At 44.1% G+C, this 20,472-nt stretch overlaps 1 protein-coding gene and 1 long non-coding RNA gene across 7 annotated transcripts; one reads left to right on the forward strand and one right to left on the reverse strand.

Annotated features, from left to right (window-relative positions):
• Window positions 1-3,298: 3,298 nt before the first annotated feature.
• Window positions 3,299-9,607, reverse strand: atp5f1d (ATP synthase F1 subunit delta). The gene is made up of 5 exons (XM_056604756.1): window positions 9,364-9,607; window positions 8,414-8,567; window positions 6,124-6,212; window positions 3,768-3,902; window positions 3,299-3,456 (listed from the first exon to the last, which is right to left on the reverse strand). The coding sequence occupies exons 1-4, from the start codon at window positions 9,478-9,480 to the stop codon at window positions 3,780-3,782; spliced, it is 483 nt and encodes a 160-aa protein (XP_056460731.1). The 5' UTR covers window positions 9,481-9,607; the 3' UTR covers window positions 3,299-3,456; window positions 3,768-3,779.
• A 2,580-nt stretch (window positions 9,608-12,187) lies between these two features.
• On the forward strand, window positions 12,188-19,083 carry LOC130393990 (uncharacterized). 6 transcript variants are annotated; one of them, XR_008897188.1, is made up of 14 exons: window positions 12,188-14,726; window positions 14,967-15,108; window positions 15,381-15,526; window positions 15,659-15,739; window positions 15,836-15,914; window positions 15,988-16,099; window positions 16,386-16,549; window positions 16,790-16,891; window positions 17,211-17,334; window positions 17,489-17,569; window positions 17,666-17,744; window positions 17,818-17,929; window positions 18,225-18,345; window positions 18,531-19,083. It is a non-coding gene; the product is annotated as an uncharacterized LOC130393990 (long non-coding RNA). The 6 variants fall into 6 exon arrangements; XR_008897189.1 differs by having other exon boundaries at window positions 15,381-15,504; window positions 17,211-17,356; XR_008897187.1 differs by having other exon boundaries at window positions 15,381-15,504.
• Window positions 19,084-20,472: the final 1,389 nt, after the last annotated feature.

Genomic DNA, 20,472 nt, shown 5'->3' on the forward strand with positions numbered 1-20,472 from the left:
CTGTGTCTCTCTCTCTCTGTGTCTCTCTCTCTCTCTTGGTCTCTCTCTCTCTTGGTCTCTCTCCCTCTGTGTCTCTCTCTCTCTTGGTCTCTCTCTCTCTTGGTCTCTCTCTCTCTTGGTCTCTATCTTTCTGTGTCTCTCTCTCTCTCTGTCTCTCTGTGTGTCTCTCTGTGTGTCTCTCTCTCCCTCTCTCTCTCTCTCTCTCTCTCTCTCTCTCTCTCTCTCTCTCTCTCTCTCTCTCTCTCTCGCTCGGGATGGGTCAAAAGCAGAGAACCAATTTCATGAGCACTTGTATATGTGCAATGAGAAAAATAAAAGATACTTCTTATTGACTGACTCAAGTTGAAACTATTATTGTAAGACAAAAATAAACAAAATATTGGGAATCTTTCAAGGAGCTGCTTTGAGGGGCTTGTTTGTACTGAAGTGTAAGCATGACTTTTATGCTTTATAAACAATCATGCAGGTTGTTTTAAATTGACCTAACACCCCATTATAAATTGAATAGTGAGTAGTATACTCACTGCATATTTAAATTAGAGTAATTGCAATAATCATTTTGAACATCTAGTACCCATAAAATATAATTGAAAGAGAATGAATCTGGATGATAGTGTAATAGCGATTAACGACGTGAATCAACCTCTTAAAATAAAACATTTGACTCATCTCCTGATCCTCGTCGAGGTCCTACTGCGTTACAAAACCGACTGCCAATGGCAAAACTCAGTTTACAAACTGCACTGAGACCATGCGCTTTCACAACTCATCGCTTTGTTACTCACTGGTTCCCAGCATGGTTTTGTTTCTGCTTTCATGGTTCATACATACAACTTACAACTTACAACACAGACACACACAACAAACACTGTCTCTGTAGACATTATAGGCTAGACATACACAATTATATAAATATATATATATATGCCATCGAGTTTAGTGACGGCGCTGTGTGTCACTCAAGGTTGAAACAGTGTTGTGTTAAGACTCTAGCCTTACTCACCCACTTTGTGATTCATTTGATTGCTCACTTATTTTCTATTATAACAACAATAATAATGGTTGCCTGAGGCCATGGTGCAGCAAACATAGATGTACAGTTTAGATTCATCCTGCTTTAGTACATCCAAGTACAGGCCGACCATGAAAGGAATTCCCACTTCCTGGAAGAGAAGAACTTCACACGGCAAAACCGGATCAACCCACTTCATTTTACCATTATGTGTGTAAGCCATATAGGCTAATCAATCTTTACACAACGTGAAACTTAATTGCTTTCAGAGATACTTTATTTATTTTTTGCAACGTCAATGCTGAAATGTGTGAGTGTAGAAAATGCCAGTTGGTGTTTTGAAATCATTGGTGAAGGATTTCTTAACATGTCAAAGTACTTACTTTATGTTCTCATTTTATATGTTGTCACATGATGTTTGCAACTTTCCTGCAATAACTTGTACGATTCTGCCTATCTTGGCAAGGACGCACATGGTGCAGATATTCTTGTCCACCAGTGCAATCTGAATACTGGGAAAAGTCTGAGATGTCCTTTGTCAGATTGTGTCATCGGCTGGCATTCTTTGGGCTCTGGTAGGGGCAAACTGGGCCATCACATAACGTGGGCACGGTTAAAGGGTGCCTTCTGAAACACTGACACAATGCTTTGACTGGATTACCTGGGAATCCACTTTTGTGTTTTAAAGGAGACAGCACTTCCTCTACCAGGGCTGAAACCTCAAGGAGTTTTCCTTCTCTAATGTGGTTCAAGTGGGGTGGAATTAAACAGATTCCCAATAGTTACATAAGTTATCTAAGTAGGTTTTTATCCTAGGAGTTTAGCATGAGGCCCAGGCCATAACACACCAAATAAATAACAATGATAATACACTCCTCAAAGGTGGTTTGCTCCATCCTTAGGCAAGGCTCAAATGTTCTACAAGTCACTTCAGATAAAAGTATCTGCTAAATGACTCAATAGTTCATCTCTTCTTTCCAAGGCTTATTTAGAATACAAAAGAGCAGAGGAAAAATCCTGAGAATAGATAGGCACTTAAATGGAAGGCACATGCTAATGGTGTGCAGCTCCTTCCTCTGGGCGGAGGGAGGAATCCCATAAAGCCAACTGTTGTATCGCTGCGGAGGCTAAATGTGGACGAAATGTTGCGGTTATGACACGGCTTTCATCTGGACTGTCTGCTGCCGTGAGTATGAGTCAAGTCTCCCGGCCCTCAAGGGGTGAGCGGCAGCTGACTCAAAGCTGTCGTGTGAGTTTGGTGCATGTGTAAGTTTTGTGTATGCATGTGCGTTCTGAGAGCTTTGTGAGTGAGAGGTTGTGTGTGCGAGTTCGGTGTTTATGTGTATGAATTCAGGTGTGCGTAGGAGTCTGGTGTGCGTAGGAGTTCAGTGTGCGCGTGTGTGCGTGCGTCTCACCATGAGGATTGGGGACATGAGAAACAGAAAGTCATAGAGAACAGAGAGGAGGAAGTGCGACACCTTAAAGGTTGTGTTCATGTGAACCAACTAGTCTATTTAGATCACGTGGAACAGTTTAGCATTATAGTCTCATTAACCATCCCCATCCTCTGGAACCATAAGGACGGAATTACAATCTTCAAGCAGACATTTTTCATCATGACCAAAGAGCAAACAATTCTTCATCAGGAGCCTGCTGCGGACACATCTGTGGTTTCAGTGTTATTCATCACGTGTCCCGTGTGTATTTGTACACGCACGCGCGCGCACAAATACACACACACACGAACACACAACCCTGGAGATTTGACATTAAAAATAAACAGGTTGCGGTTCCTTTCTCCGAAAGCCTGTAGTCGCACGTGGATGATGTCAAGCACTCTTTGAGGGTTTTGACATAACTACAGCCAGGTTCACAAGGTTCATGTTTCCACGGTTCAAGACCACTTTTCCTGGCATCGCCCTACAATGTCTGAACTCACCATGTTGACTCATGCCCTTCTTAAACTTCTAAGTACATCAAGGCAGTCATTGCGTGCAGCGATGGAATCCGACACCCGCAAATATCCAAAGGGAATAATCCTTGTGCAGAACTCATACGGTTATCATTTGAGAGTCCACAACTAGAGATGGTTTTGCTTAATTATCCATTGCAAAATAAACACCATCTAGAATAAATTCACAGCAGTAGTATTTGCGTCTTAGGGACTGATCAGCCACAGTACATATGAATATCTGCTGCCACCTATTGGCCACAAGGAGAATTGGTTGATAGTTTCTTTTTTTTTTAAACAATGAAGACAAGAAGATTGCATTTCATAAAGAATTTCAACCAGACAATAATCACATATTCTTCCAAATACATTTATTAGTAATTTTATCCACTGTACAAAGCAAGCAACGAGATCTTGCGGTTACCGACATGAACACGCCAGGGAAACAAAGATGGACTGCCTTCAGCTTCTCTAAACCAACATGAAAATGCACCTGAAACAACAAGAGAAAACGAGACAAAAATCAGAAGGATCTCAGCATTCTGGGCACACAATTGACACATCATCTCTTGCTTTATAGAGCAATACAAACCTTTAAATGAAAACACATTGGTGAATATAATTAACATTCAATTAACATAATTAACATATTTTTCAATGTCGGAGATAAACTTCAGAGCAGAAAATGAATCAAATAAAAACGGAACATTGCCCCATTATCATTGTGCAAGAGCATCACTACAGTATACGTATGCAGCCCAGACGTGGGTGGGACGCGGGGTCTCTGGCGCTGAGGGCCCCTACCAGGGTTCTGGTCTACTCCAGGGCCTTGACGATGGCGTCGTTGGCGTCTATGCTGATCTGCACCGCGGCTTTGGCCATCTCGTCGACAGCAGTGGCCATCTCGGACTGGGCCTTCTCCAGGTTGGCCTTGGCCACCTGACGAAGAACATTTGGGTTTTCAATTGGGGGTACTGGGATCTCAAAAAGTGACAAAACATTTATATTTACATTAAGTGCATTTAGCAGACAGTTTTATCGAAAGCAACTTACAATTACAAAGTATATTTGTCAGAAGAAGGAGAAAATATAGCTCGGTACAGTAAGGATGTTCATAGAACAGAGCACTAACAATTATGAGGTGAACACATTCCCTGCATACAACAAAGATAGCTAGGATAGGATGCTACACAATGATAAGTACTATTTTTAAGTGCATGGACTTACAATATACAATTCATCCATGCCAATCAATAGCCCTCAAATCACTTGGACATGATGGTAGCTACAAGGAGAAGCTAATACATTAGATCACCGTTACAACGAAAGCAGCTATCCGGCTGGAACAGGAATCGCATAGTCCAAACAAGCTTGTTTAACCGTAGAACGTTATTCTGGCCTCTGTGAGCTTCATTTGTCACAGAAATGATTAGTAAGGCCAAATGCAGAGGCCATCTCTGAAAAATATCGTTTAGTTTTTTACTGGAGGTTAACTAATGGGTCTTCAAAAAAATGACAATGCATCCATACAGGACAATGTTTAAAATAGCTTTTAAATAGACCTGGACAATACATGAACCTCCTCATTCCCCAGACACACCCAGAAAACAATCTCCCTTTCAACGGCCATATATATTGCCCAGAGAAATTGATCACACATCAGCCGTTGGTTTTTCATTGACCCCCCCCCCCCCCCCCACCAGAGATGTATACCATTATCTCCCACTGGTCATACGGATCAATTCCAAGTGTACATTACGTATCCTGGACTGATGCATTGCTTTTAATGAATTTTATGGATCCAGTATCCATTACAAGTATTGCGTACCGAGTAAAGTCCACAAGTAACGGACCTTATTGTGCTTCACATCACAGCATCGATATCTCACCAAGAAAAAGACTGGGAAAGTAACGACGGCAAGTAGAAGTAATCCATATTGAACACAAAAGTAGACCTTTAATTTGCATGGATAGCTTATGTATCAACACACGGTTACACAATGCACCAGCGAACCGGTTGGAACCACGGTTGTGAAACAGCAGGACCCGCTGTGCTGAAACCACGTTAGCACGGCGCACGTTAGCACGGTCGCTGAAAGGCGGCGCGGCGAGGTCAAGTGGGGAGCGAACCCGGAAAAAAAACCCGACGGAAAGCGCGAGCGTCGCAAATCCGAACCGTGGTTTATTTTCCTGGCCTCTGAAAGCTTCATTTGTCACAGTGGTGATTAGAAAGGCAAAATGCCAAACATAGCTGGGAGTCAAAAGGTCATGCGGCAGGGGGCTGACCACTTCGCTGTAACTCAACTGTGACTGACCTTTCCCTGCTTATTAACAGTAGGGCTGCACAGGCCGGTGTTACCCAGGGTCTGAGAAAGACGAGGGCCAGTATAATCACGCCTTTTAACGCCACCCCAGTCAACTTGGCGGCGGCAACTCGCCCCGCTCAAGGTCAAGGAGAGAGACGCCGGCCTCCATGCCGCTGGATTATAATTGCATGGCAGAGTATTAACAAGACTGACATTTACACGTTGCCCTTTTTTCTCCATCACACATCGGCTAGAACTTCTCACCGGGGACCTGATTCCAACAAGGGGGTCAACGCAGGGAGAATTAAAACTCCACAGTCAAACAGCTGTTTCTCACAGCAATAAATTACATCTCGTCACATAAATGTCATTAAAACCATACAATAAATTGCCTTACGTGCGGGCAATTGACATGCCTACAGTTCCCTTCAATTAGGCCACATTGCACAATATGCCATCAAAACGCAAGAGACGAGTTGTATCCTACAACAAGCCACCTGAATACAATGAAATGGACAATAAAAAAAGAAAGTAAAAACGTATTTCAACGTTATCCGTTCTGAAATTAAATAAAAGCATTGCATGTAGAAGCAGTAGGCCTACGCTGTGATCAAAACCAAGAGCCAGATCTTAAAAGTCAAGCAGGCTTATATAAAAAAGGCAAACCGCCAATCCCTGCGGCCCAGAGGGTCAGCAGGTTACAGGTCCGCAGTTCCTGAAGCCGTTTTCCCAACGGCTACAAAAGTCCTCAATACTATTAATCCCAGTGGAGAAGCGTGTCCTGGAGCCGTTAGTCTCCGGCCTCAGTGAAGGAGGAGCGCCGAGATGGGGCGACGCGTGTCGGAGATACTCACTGAGATGTCCAGCTGGTCGAGGGGCACGGCCTCCTCCGCCAGCAGCTGCACCGAGGAGTCAGCGTTGACCGTCACCGACCCGCTGCTCACTGCACACATTAACACCACGAGTAAAGGATTACTAGACCAGTAGTCAACTGTAAGTTAATGCTCACTGCGCACACATTAACACCACGAGTAAAGGATTACTAGACCAGTAGTTAACTAAGTTAATGCTCACTGCGCACACATTAACACCACGAGTAAAGGATTACTAGACCAGTAGTTAACTAAGTTAATGCTCACTGCGCACACATTAACACCACGAGTAAAGGATTACTAGACCAGTAGTTAACTGTAAGTTAATGCTCACTGAACACACATTAACACCACGAGTAAAGGATTACTAGACCAGTAGTTAACTGGTCATTAACTAAGTTAATGCTCACTGAACACACATTAACACCATGAGTTAGGGCTGGGCGATATGGACCAAAAGTCATATCTCGATATCTTCAAGCAGAATATCGATATAAGATAAATATCGATATTTGTCGAAGGGGGGGGGCGCTCTCCGTGCGCAGATTTGATATTACTATTTCTACCGTTCGGAATTGAATACAGTTTGATGGTTGAATAAACCGTGGACTAGACACTGCCTCCGCCTCGTATTAGAGAACATTATAATATATAACATCACGGCCAAAAGCTTTGCGCGCTTCCAAAATATTATGAACCGCAACGACTGCGTGGGGGGGGGCGGACTTGACATGCTATTTTATGTATTCTTTAATATAGGTATTAGTGGGCAACTAACACAGTATTCAAAGACGTTCCCGAAATTCTGCCGTGCAGCCACGGTACCACATAGCCTTTAGCCGTGTTCTGTAAATATTCTAGAACCCACGGGAGGCATGTCGCAGTTAATGTACTTCAGCGAGTCAAAGCCTTTCCCCCAATTCCTTCTCAACCATGGCTCAGATAACCCCCAATACAGTCTCGTTGAGGAAATACAAGAGACGTCAAAGAACCGACAAGAAACACTTGCGTTACAGTGTGTGTGTACACACACACATGTGGCGCTCGCACGGTCGTGTCTCATTGGCGGGCCAACGTCTCTGGGCGAGCCAGGCAGAGTAAGGGGAGGAGTTTAGATGCTTTGTGACAGACCAAGACATTCCAAATCAGCGCGATTGAGCCTCCGTACATTATAATATTTAATGTCACGGCCAAAAGCTGTGTGCACCTCCGGAATATTATGGACAGAATTGCAACCCTTTGGTTGGGACAGTTTTTAAGCACACTCCACAAATTACGTGATTTTGTAATTCGTCAGACAACTTATATCCAAACCATTTCCATACTATGGAGCCGTTGGTCTTTCGCTTGCAAACAAGCTCCTCGGAGCTGCATGCGCAGGCGGACTCCATAGCTGTGTTCGAAATCGTTCCCTATGACAGATATAGCGCACTATATAGGGTGCTCGCCATTTTGTAGTGGTGTTCGAATTCTCAGTGGTTAATTTCATGCACAATATAGTGCACTTAAAATACCCAATGAATAGTGAACGATTTCGAACACGGCTCATGTTTCAAAAAGTGACGTGAGTCAGTGGAGGGGGGGGGGGGGGGGGGGGGGGGGGGGCAGGCAGAGACTGTGTGTGAGCCGGAGGCAGAGCGGGAGAGACATGAGTTACGAAATAGCAGGCGGCAGGCGCCGTTCGAAACTGGTGTTATTTGGAACAAATGTGCTGTAATTTCAACGCAAATTAAATTATATCGATATTGACGATATGGTCTCTTTTCATATCACGTTTGAAAAAATATCGATATAATTTAAATATCGATATATCGCCCAGCCCTACCATGAGTACACGATCACTAGACCAGTAGTTAACTGTTCATTAACTAAGTTAATGCTCACTGAACACACATTAACACTTTGAGTTCATTTGAACGCTAAAAAAAAAAGCAACTCAAAGATGCTCACAATCCTCCACCTCATTACTTCACTGCCCCCTGCTGGATGAGGTGCATATAAACGCACATCCAATGAGACAATTAATTTGAATACATGAACATACACAATAACATGAGTAGGGGGACGCAGGGGTGCTCCATAAACACTCCCAGTATGCACAGTAGTGAAATATTAGCCTGGTCAATAATGTGTACAAATACATATAAACATCTTCAGTGCTGGAGAATAGTCTGCCCTCACAGACGATGCATGCATGACAGTGTGAGTAGTACTGGCTGTACAGCGCTTCCAACATCAATGGAAAGTTATCCCAGAAAGCCCAAAAGCTCACCAAAGTACTTAGCACCGACGCCTTCATCACTGTAGACCGTGACGACACCAGGCCTGAGCACCTGAAGGGTGGGCACGTGGGCTGGGAGGATACCGAACTGCCCGGTCAGGGTGGGCACATCCACCTGCTTTACACTCGCCCCCTGGAAGAACACCTGGAAGAGGGAGTGGGGGGTTAACCTCTGGATGGGTACAAGCGCATGATGTTGGCCCTGATGTGTATTTATATTAAAAATATTATACACAAATACATACATCATTATATATGTCTACATACTTTATTTGTCATTCATTAGCAGCAAATGTGCATGTCATGCATCATTAAACGTTACATATCTAGTTTGAACGAAAGGGATCACTAAAGACGATGGCAGACCATGTGTTAAAAAGTCAAGGGCATTGCAGACGTTCACGCAGAGCATTATGTACACTTTCAAAGAATGACGAACTTAACATCCTTAACTAATCGCCAACTCGATTCAAAGGTCAAATGTTAAAATGAATGAGGGTATGAGTGTATACATCCAACAACACAAAAGCGGACTCCTGCAAAGCAGGCAGACCTAGGCCTTCATCAACATTAGCCCGGGACACGCTACGATTCAACCACTTGTATTTGTGCTCAATATGCGTTTTGTTTGGAACTTTATAAGAGTTAAAGCGCCAATGACAAGTCAGAGTCAAGTTTGACATCTATCACGAGCGGCTAGGCTAACAAGCTATAAGCTACAAGCAATGAGACACGTCCGTCACAAATCCTCAATGACGGCAGAAACGCCGTGCAGAAATGTCAGCGGCACATGCATCATCAAGAAAGGCTGACGTCAAAGATAACGAAGTCAGGTGTGGTTATGTTGAACAGCACCGGTCGTTTTGTGTACAGAAAGTCATCCAGCTCCAGCTCCAGTTAGCTAGGCCTCAGAAGCCTCCCGTCTCCCCGTCCCTTCCTACCTGTGTCGGGGAGGCGAACGTGAAGGACATCTGGGGGCCTCCGGAGACAGCCTCGGCGTAGCAGCGAGCCTGCCTCAGCATGGGCGCGGAGCGACGGAGGAACCTGGCTGCCATCATACTGCGGGACAGACGGGTGTTAATAGGAGTAGAGGTGGACTGCGGGATCCCAACGTGAAGACAGTCGGTGTGTGCTTGCTAGGACAAGGACGTTGGTAACCTACCCACAATGCTTTACGGCTGTGTGTGGGTCATGCCGGATTGTGTAGTCTTTTCTTTTATAGCGCAACGCATGCCGGGAAATGTAGTACTGCTTTGCAAAAAACGTTTTTATATTCTTGCAGTGTATATTGTGTGCTCAATAACCATCAATATATGATTTAATTTCGATTGAAATAATATGTTTCTTGGAATTGTTATCCATTGTATCCATTATTATTAATTTTATTTTCTGCTCTTCTCTTCAAACAAACCAATAAAAAATAAAGAAATAAAGAAAATAAAAATATTATGTCTCCTCCATTTCGGACACTTTGTGCTTCTTCGGGATACCGAAGATAGGTGGTAGAGTTCCTCTTGCCATCTCTCTGCCCGCCTCCGTTAAATGAGCAAACCGTCTGCAATGACTGCACAAACACACACACACACACACACACACACACACACACACACACACACACACACACACACACACACACACACACACACACACACACACACACACACACACACACACACACACACACAGCACATCTGCTTCAGAAGAACTATACCCTTCAGTATGGATATTCTCCAACAAAGTGGAGCACCACCACTTCCTGAAATGTGTTATGTCATGCTGTGGAAGATAACAGTATATCAGTCAGAATTAACTTCCAAAGGCTGCAATGAGAGTAGACTGTTTGTACTCGACTACATCATAATTTTAAATTAACTTTAGCCATTTCATTTTCGTATATTTTCCTTTATATATATTTGTTTGTATCTAGTATACAATTTGAAATTTGAAATAAGTTACATGTAATTGTAACTATTATTTAAAGTGTCTGCTATCGTGGATAAATACGTTAGCTTATAGCAGTGGCGTCCCTAATTAAATAATATTCGGGATAAAGCCTCGGATGTTATTTAATTAGCCCCGAATATGATCTTTGGGAAAAGAATAAATAAAAATATTCATAAACAGTTATAAGTAGCCTAGTCTAGATAGAAATAGTCCTTCTGGCAAGAGAATAAACAACAACCTGTTTACCACCTCAAGTGTATTAACCTATCATATCCCCAGTCAGATCTGTGCGAGTGTGTGTGTGTGTGTGTGTGTGTGTGTGTGTGTGTGTGTGTGTGTGTGTGTGTGTGTGTGTGTGTGTGTGTGTGTGTGTGTGTGTGTGTGTGTGTGTGTGTGTGTGTGGTGTGTGTGTGTGTGTGTGTGTGTGTGTGTGTGTGTGTGTGTGGTGTGTGTGTGTGTGTGTGTGTGTGTGTGTGTGTGGGGGGGGTGCCTGCCAAGTGGTTTTCTTAATTAGTTAATTGGTTGCATCTGGTGCGTTTCACTTGAAAGGGAACCGGACATTACATTTGTTTGTTGTACTGTTTTGTTGAGGACTTCTCTTCCAGTTTCACAGGTTAAAGACTTTTTGAAGTAAAGAGGAGCATCTCATCTGAACCTGATGTGAGTGTGGCAAAGCACAACTGACGTGACTTGTATGTTGAATATAAATCAATGATAATGTGTGAAGGAAATTTGGGATTTTGGTGGTTTAACTCTTGTTTGAAATTTGGACCATGAGTAAACTGTTCCTTCCTTCAAAGGTCTATCATGGATATTTAACTGAAGTTCTGTGAGTATCCCAACTTAACCATGAAGCATATCTGCAAACTGTAAGTCATTAATTTCTCATTACTCTTGGGCACATTGATGCATTTTGGCTTGGTGAGTTAACCTGTTACCTGAAGGTTGATCTGAGTATTAAGGATGTTTTATTGGTTCATGGGTTACTTAGGTGTTTGGTTTATGTTGGTATTAATGATTTGTTAAAATGGTTACAGGCTCCAAGTTATTGTTGTAAGCTTGAGTAATGGGTTGGGTTCTGATATCTTCAGTCTTCTTTCATTCTACTCTCCTGAGCTCTGCATCTTCATCACATGAGTAATGCTTTACATTAGGGTGTGGTCGGAGTGAGCAGAGGTACATACTGGGATACAGAGCTGTCTCGAGTCTACAGGTCCGTAGACACGCCCCCTCAGGGGAAACCGAGTGTTTGAGAAACTGTCGTGACGTCAGTTACATGGACTGGAATGTTCTTAAAGATGGAGACATGGATTCAGAAGGAGAAACACCAGGGGGAGATGAGGGGGCTCTTCATCTCAACGACTAAAACACAACTTCAGTCTGACACAGAGAACCATGGAACACATTCAACAGTCCCCTCCAGGCATCGTGACTCCTCAGGAACAGTTTCATTTTCAAGAAGGTCTTATTTGGGGCCATCCCCATATGGATCCTGCTCCTCAAGATCCACCCCCCTCCACTGGGTGGTCTTTTGAACAGATTACCTCCTTCCTGTCCTCAGGCTGACTAAAGCTGCACCGTTTGCATCTGTGAAGGCCCCTCATTCAGGAAACAGCTGGACTACAAAGACATGACTTCAGAGATGTTGAATCAACCTGGGACACATTTTGGACGCCAAGCATAATCCATCACCAATGTGGGACGCCACTGAAGAATGTTGTACATCATTTACGTCTCTGGAGACATTGGTTGTTCTGTTATGGGTGCCCTGGCAGGAGAGCTGGGGGGGGGGGGGGGGGGGGGGGGGGGGTTGATGGAATGTTATTTGCTATGAGGTTTTTACCCTGCATGATTGTTTGGCCTTTTATGGCTCAGTTTGTGTGTGTGTGTGTGTGTGTGTTTGGGTTTGGGTTTGGCATGAGATGGAAGATTTTTGAGCATAGCTAGGGTTTTACTGTGCGTGTGTCTCCCACTCACACCTGGCATGGGGTTCTACGTGCCTGTCCTGGGTTCCATGTGTGTGTGTCCGGCTTGCTTTGACAGTGATAATATTCATACGGGGGTCTGTGTGATTGGCTTGGGATATTGGAATGGTCAACTAAATCAGCTGATGGACGGCCACACGTTTACTTAAGGGCCCCCAGTAGACATGAAGAGCCCTGAGCGACGCTCCGGAGTGAGATCCAACACACTGGGCAGGAAGGAGAGTATCCAACTCAAGTGTAAAAGGATGCAAGCGGCGTGTTCAGATCAGTGACTTCAAACTAGGACAACACCAATCAGGATCAATGGAGGATGGACACCAAAAGGAATTTCACAAGGAGAGTCTGACATTGGAAAGGGACCCAAGTGGATATTCAAGATGACCTTCAGACCTGTAATGAGACGGCTCTTCCTACCTGGCTGGATTGATGGCGAGCCCTGTGGCTCTTGTCTTGCTCTCAGTTGCACGTCTTCTCAGGCTGAACTGTATTTGTTTCGGACAGAACTAGCTGAACGATTGGTTCCCTTAAATCAGAACCAATCCGGGAACTCCAGCTAGTGCGCTCTTCAAGCTGAAGTTGTGCTCTTCAGCTGAGGATGTAAGGAAACCTTCACTGGGGCTTCAAGGTGTAAAGAGGAGAATGTTTCAAAGTGTTCCATGGTACTCTGATGAAGACCGATGTGTTCCACTGGCTGCGAGGAAGAACCCACACATCTTCCTCTTGGCCTTTCTCCTCTGAGAATCCTGGCACCATCTTGAAGGATATTCCAGCTCATGTAACTGATGTCACGACAGATTCTCAAATACTTGGTTTCTCCTGAGGGGCGTGTCTATGGAACTGAAGACTTCAGACAGCACTGTATCCCAGCATGCATCTCTGCTCACTCAGACCACACCCCCATGAGTAGGATGCAACACTCTAGTGATGGAGATGTAGAGTTTTATAAGTAACGAGGGAGCAGACTAAGGTGATAAGAACACAATGGAATGTCAAGTCTATAAATCTTTAAACCATGAAGATGGTTGGATAGTTCAGGAATTGGGCTTTTTATTATGGGCAGTCCTTTCACTCAGATGCCCACTTCTCACTGGAGCTGTACATGTGTTGGCTGGCTGGCATGATTTGCTGTTGGTGATGAAGTGGTCAGGGTGACGTTGCAGGGCTATGGTCGGCTCTCTGTGAGGTCAACGTTTAGATTTGCTCTGTATGGTTTGTTCCCTGAATAATCTAGATAATTGTAAAATATAGACAGTTTTGTATTGAATGATTTTAGGTTAAAAGTTGTTGTGGGACGTACATGGTAGTTTGGTTCTTCGTATGGTTTTGAGTGATATAACTTGTACACACTGGGTGCATAATAATGTAAAGGTACACTGAATAGTATTAATGACCAACAGCAACAAACAGATCTCCTCAAGGTAAGTCTGTTGGCTGTGTTTTAATGAAGACCATCGCTGGACTTCAGGATCTTCCTCCGTTCAGCTCAAGGTGAGGCGCTGGTTCTGTTTTTTCTTTGGTTGGTTCCGGCCGGAATGTTCGGATTCCAGTCGGACGGTTTGTGCTTCCCGCCGTGGAAGGTTCTGAGTGCGGTCACTTGATTTAGTCCCAATGGTTAGAATAGAACATTGTAGTCTTGACAACCATAAGAAACCACCTGGCAGTTAGTTGGACGGGAGTCCCCTGAGGGAATCTGGCGAAACGTTCTGGATTGTATTTGCGTAACCTCGAGCCGTTGCCAACAGAAACTAAATTTCAGTCGGTTTCCATTGGGAATTGTTGCCCCCTATCTTAAATAACTAAAGTTTGATATTAAATACATACTAACACGTACGTCGTACAATATGTTGATAATTTCCGATGGTTGCGCCGTACTTTTAACCACGATGACGTTGCGGGACTCTCACTGCGTACAAAACAGCGTTCTACTTGCGGGCCCTATTTTTGACATCAAGGTGGAAGATAATTTGACATTTCTTCAACGGAACCCAGCACCTGAATATGGCTGAGTATATTTGATTTAATATCGATACTGCTTAGTGTTCTTTGTTACTTCAGCTTTTGTACGTTCTAAATATCTGCTGTCTTTAATTGCCACAGAAGTTAAACCATACCCAATGGAATGAAGTTAAACAACGACTTTGGTGCAGAGCTAACAACTGGATAATATAAAAGCTAAAATAATGGCCGTCATTCCCACATGTTACAGTAGAAGATACTCTAGAACTGTACAAGGTTAAAAAAGTAACATGTAGTTTGTCCCAAGGTGTCTGCCTCCTCACCAAGAGCAAGACCTCCACCTCCTCACCCAGAGCCAGACCTCCACCTCCTCACCCAGAGCCAGACCTCCACCTCCTGTCAGAAGTCCTCCAGAACAGGTCAGTGCTCTGTGTGAGTAGAGTCTTCTCAGGTCAGTTTCAATGCATGGCCTGAACCACTTCTTTAAACTTGTGGACTGCTCTGTCTTCATTCCCAAAAACGGGATGCTAATGTCTGGTGTCAAGTCTTTTCTGGCCTTGAGTTATAAAATAATAGTTCACTTAATTGTGTAACTTGGTTTCAGAAGAGTCAAATAAGTTTATTGTTGGGCAAATGCTGATATAATCCTGCTGCTGTAGCTGAAAGGCGAGGCTGAGAGGCTGGGGACCGGAGGCTTGTGGTGCCAGGGTGGACCGGAGACTGAGTCTGGAGACCAGGGGCCTGCAGCACCGGACCAGAGGGTAACCATCACCAAGCTCATCTGAAACACTAAAATCCACGGTAATTTAGGTCTGGTTTTGATCATCTTATGACTTTAAATATGTGCCAAGCTGTGGGTTAATTCATACGGGGGTTATGCAAGAGTCATATGAGCCAAATAGTGCTGCTACGACCGTAGTGGATGAATTGCTGAACGCGACAATCTGCAGATGTTGTCTAATTTAAGTGTTTAAATTTGTCTTCCATTTTACAAGTGAACCTCAGATGCAGGAGGTGGGGTGTGTTGCGTCCCCAGGTGATTTACTGCTGAGACCAACTGTGTTTGAAACCAGACCAGGAATCCATGGCTGAAGGAGGTGATGGAGGAGCCGTGCTGATGGAGGAGCCCTGCTGAAGGCCCTGGGCTGGTGGAGGAGCTGGATGAGGGCCTGCCTGGTGAATGACGTCTGTCGTGGGGTAGATGGAGCCTGACTCTGAAGTGATCATCACACTCACTGCCACTTCTCGTAGAATACTGCTACCACTAACTACCGGCGTTTGTACCATATATACCAGACGACTACATCTGTTTTACCACATGTTGAAGCAAGACTTCCGCTGTTTGTTCCAGACCAGGACTCTGTCTGAGGAGAGCTGCTGGAGGAGCTGAGACGCTGGAGGACGACTAGGAATCGACCAACAAGGATTCCTCGTAAGTTTGTATTTCCTTACTTGGTTGACTTAAAGGGCAAAATACAGCTGTTACTTTGACATGTGTTAACCAACTACCTCTGTGTTTTCTTACTAGAACGTGTTTCTAGAGCGGAGGCAAGCTGGTAGGGGAGCCGTGAATCTGGAGGATGACCATCACTCTACCAACAAGGATTGTAAGTTTGTATTCACCAAACAAACTGGAAATAAAGTGCTTAAAAATAAGACAAACGACATGTTTGTTACCAGACTTTAGGGCCAGACTCGCGCTGTTTGTTCCAGACCAGGACTCTGGCTGAGGAGTGCTGATGGAAGAGCCAAGACTCTGGAGGACGGCATCAATCCACCAACCAGGATCCTCGTAAGTTTGCCTAAAATAAACAGTGGACTTGTTGTAACGCAGGATTAGTTTACTGCTTAGTGTTCTTTGTTACTTCAGCTTTTGTACGTTCTAAATATCTGCAGTTATTAATTGCCACAGAAGTTAAACCCTACCCAATGGAATGACGTTAAACAACGACTTTGGTGCAGAGTTAACAACTGGATAATATAAAAGCAAAAATAATGGCCGTCATTCCCACATGTTACAGTAGAAGATACTCTAGAACTGTACAAGGTTAAAAAGGTAACATGTAGTTTGTCCCAAGGTGTCTGCCTCCTCACCCAGAGCCAGACCTCCACCTCCTCACCCAGAGCCAGACCTCCACCTCCTCACCCAGAGCCAGACCTCCACCTCCTCACCCAGAGCCAGACCTCCACCTCCTCACCCAGAGCCAGACCTCCACCTCTTGTCAGAAGTCCTCCAGAACAGGTCAGTGCTCTGTGTGAGTAGAGTCTTCTCAGGTCAGTTTCAATGCATGGCCTGAACCACTTCTTTAAACTTGTGGACTGCTCTGTCTTCATTCCCAAAAACGGGATGCTCATGTCTGGTCTCAAGTCTTTTCTGGCCTTGAGTTATAAAATAATAGTTCAATTAATTGTGTAACTTGGTTTCAGAAGAGTCAAATAAGTTTATTGTTGGGCAAATGCTGATATAATCCTGCTGCTGTAGCTGAAAGGCGAGGCTGAGAGGCTGGGGACCGGAGGCTTGTGGTGCCAGGGTGGACCGGAGACTGAGTCTGGAGACCAGGGGCCCGCAGCACCGGACCAGAGGGTAACCATCACCAAGCTCATCTGAAACACTAAAATCCACGATAATTTAGGTCTGGTTTTGATCATCTTATGACTTTAAATCTGTGCAAAGCCGTGAGTTAATTCATACGGGGTTATGCAAGAGTCATATGAGCCAATAATGTTACTAGTGCTGCTACGACCGTAGTGCATGAATTGCTGAACGTGACAATCTGCAGATGTTGTCTAATTTAAGTGTTTAAATTTGTCTTCCATTTTACAAGTGAACCTCAGATGCAGGAGGTGGGGTGTGTTGCGTCCCCAGGTGATTTACTGCTGAGACCAACTGTGTTTGAAACCAGGCCAGGAATCCATGGCTGATGGAGGTGATGGAGGAGCCGTGCTGATGGAGGAGCCCTGCTGAAGGCCCTGGGCTGGTGGAGGAGCTGGATGAGGGCCTGCCTGGTGAATGACGTCTGTCGTGGGGTAGATGGAGCCTGACTCTGAAGTGATCATCACACTCACTGCCACTTCTCGTAGAATACTGCTACCACTAACTACCGGCGTTTGTACCATATATACCAGACGACTACATCTGTTTTACCACATGTTGAAGCAAGACTTCCGCTGTTTGTCCCAGACCAGGACTCTGTCTGAGGAGAGCTGCTGGAGGAGCTGAGATGCTGGAGGACGACTAGGAATCGACCAACAAGGATTCCTCGTAAGTTTGTATTTCCTTACATGGTTGACTTAAAGGGCAAAATACAGCTGTTACTTTGACATGTGTTAACCAACTACCTCTGTGTTTTCTTACTAGAACGTGTTTCTGGAGCGGAGGCAAGCTGGTAGGGGAGCCGTGAATCTGGAGGATGACCATCACTCTACCAACAAGGATTGTAAGTTTGTATTCACCAAACAAACTGGAAATAAAGTGCTTAAAAATAAGACAAACTACATGTTTGTTACCAGACTTTAGGGCCAGACTCGCGCTGTTTGTTCCAGACCAGGACTCTGGCTGAGGAGTGCTGATGGAAGAGCCAAGACTCTGGAGGACGGCATCAATCCACCAACCAGGATCCTCGTAAGTTTGCCTAAAATAAACAGTGGACTTGTTGTAACGCAGGATTAGTTTGTCCAGTACAAGTTAAGGCATACTATTGTGGTTGTTTACCAGACAAACTACAGCTGCTACTTTGTTACGCGCCATTAGAGCCCAACTACACCTGTGTTTGTGACCTTACATTAGAGACAAACTACTACTGTGTTTGTTACCTGATATTAGAGCAAACTACTCCTGTGTTCGTTACCTTACATTAGAGCCACACTACTCCTGTGTTTGTTAACTTACATTAGAGACAAATTACGTTTGTAACCAGACCAGGAATCTGGAGGACTGATGGAGAAGCCATACATCTGGAAGGCAAAACCTGAGGACCACCAGGACTCTACCATCAAGGATTCCTCATAAATGTGCATTATCTGGACATAGTGGACAAGGTAGGAGGTTGGGGGTTCAACTCTCAAAGCAATGGTGCCGGGTTCAAGTCCTCAGAATACAGTGATGCGTCCTTGAGCAAGGCGCCCTAAAGCCTGCCTGCTCCTTAATGACTTATCTTTGGTTCAGATAATGTTGCATCTTTTGAATATTGAACCTAATCATTGTCCTTGTTTGGTCCGGGCAGACACACCTGAGCTGAACCTCACCTGATCCTGTTTGGTCGGGGGTAGACACACCTGAGCTAAACCCGCCCTGATCCTGACATCCTGCTGGTCCCGTCTCCTCAGTTCATCTGAGCCTCGTCCTCCAGAAGACCTGCTGAACTCAGCAGTCTGAGGCTGATGGATCAATGACCTCCAGTGGGAGTGATCTTCTTGACCCCACATGTAACCGTGTGCTTCCACACGCCTTTCCCTCACGTCTGTCACTAACCTCACTACTTCACTACTCTCTACTGCTTCCTCTTTTCTTCCTTCTCTGTGGTTCGAACCTTTACATGGAAGGCGCGTCTTCCTGCCCTCAGAGGGTTCAGCGTTAGGGTTGAGAGTCAGGGTTTAGAGTCAGGGACACAGCTGGTCAGGGAGGACTGCTTTTACACAAACCTCTTCACTTGCTTTCGGAATTGTGGTGACATTTTGAAAAGATGCAGTTGGGAAAATGTTTTCCTCTGCTTTCCTTTACAAAATTGTATTAAACTTCTGTCAAGTGTTTTTGTTTATATATTAAAATCCCACATTGACTACATGTTTGTTGCGGTTCATTTAATTGTCCTTTAACTTGGTTAATGTCAAGCTAAACTCCTGCAATACATTTAATATACATGATTGTTATTCTGCAATGCTCACATAGCCCATTTTGTAAAAATATGAAACCTCCATATTACTACTAAATTCAAGCCTATTCATGTATTTAACAATGTACATACTGCCCCGCAGGCCATTCTCTGCTACTACAACACGTTCAATCCACCCACCCGTCTCACATCAATGTACTATAGCTACCTTGGTTCAAACGGAAAATGTAGTTTGGTGTGAGACTGTTGTCCAGCAGAGGGAGCTGTCATACATATTTTGTCATACATATTTATAAGTACTAGCCTAGTCTAGATAGTCCTTCTGGCAAGAGAATAAACAGTTTAAAATCTTAAACTTTTTACCAAGTAACCTCAAGTAACCTATCCTATCCCCAGTCAGATGTGTGTAAGTCTGTCTCACTTGTATTAATTTTACTCTGAAATAACTTGAATGGAACTTTAGACATTTTGGGATAAGCAGCACAGCAGTCAGGTAGCTATTTTAAGCTATAAAAGCTATAAAAGCACAGCAGTCTGGTAGCTATTTTAAGCTATAAAATAAAGCATAGAAATCATTTTGGCATTTTCATTTTCCGTCTGGGCTAAGCCCCGGATGTTTATGAAACCTAGAAACACCCCTGGCTTAAGGAGTGGACCCAGCAAATACTCATTTAAAAAATGCATGTTTTTGTAATCACAATTAGGTTGTTTCAGTCAATAGCCTGTGACGTCAGTGGGGATGGCAAGTGGAATCACGTGACTACTTGGACGTTGGATGTCAATGTCCTACAAGCCGCTGCGAGATATAGCATTTATCCGTCACCCGGCCGCCACTGTTGATCAGCATGCAGTAAACACGGCTATAGTATGAATAAAAATGTTATTAATATTTGAACTGATTCCCTTTATGTGATAAGGAATAGGCCTACATATAGGATTCAAGATTGGCATTGACTTGCAAACATTAGTATTAACTAGAAGCGACAATAATTGTACATTACCAGCGGATGGCGCAAAAACATAGCCTGAGAGACAACGCTTTTCGACATTGTAGATTCTCATGCACTTGCCATTCGTCAAAACGACTACAATTTTATTAAATCTTGAATCTCCTCATGGGATATCCTACTTCATGTGCAATATGTCTTATTCATGGCCTATGCTATAGGCCTACACTTTTGTCCCTATATGTAGGCCTGTCTATATTAACTATCAAAACGCTACTAAATGTGAGAAGTCAAAGAAGAAAACCTCTGAAGGTATTATATTGGTTACTGAGACATAGTCCCCTTATAATAAGTCATCCAGAACCCACGGGGGTATCCTCCCGACA

Source organism: Gadus chalcogrammus, chromosome 12 (assembly GCF_026213295.1).
Source record: "Gadus chalcogrammus isolate NIFS_2021 chromosome 12, NIFS_Gcha_1.0, whole genome shotgun sequence".
In the NCBI taxonomy this organism is placed as follows: domain Eukaryota; kingdom Metazoa; phylum Chordata; class Actinopteri; order Gadiformes; family Gadidae; genus Gadus; species Gadus chalcogrammus.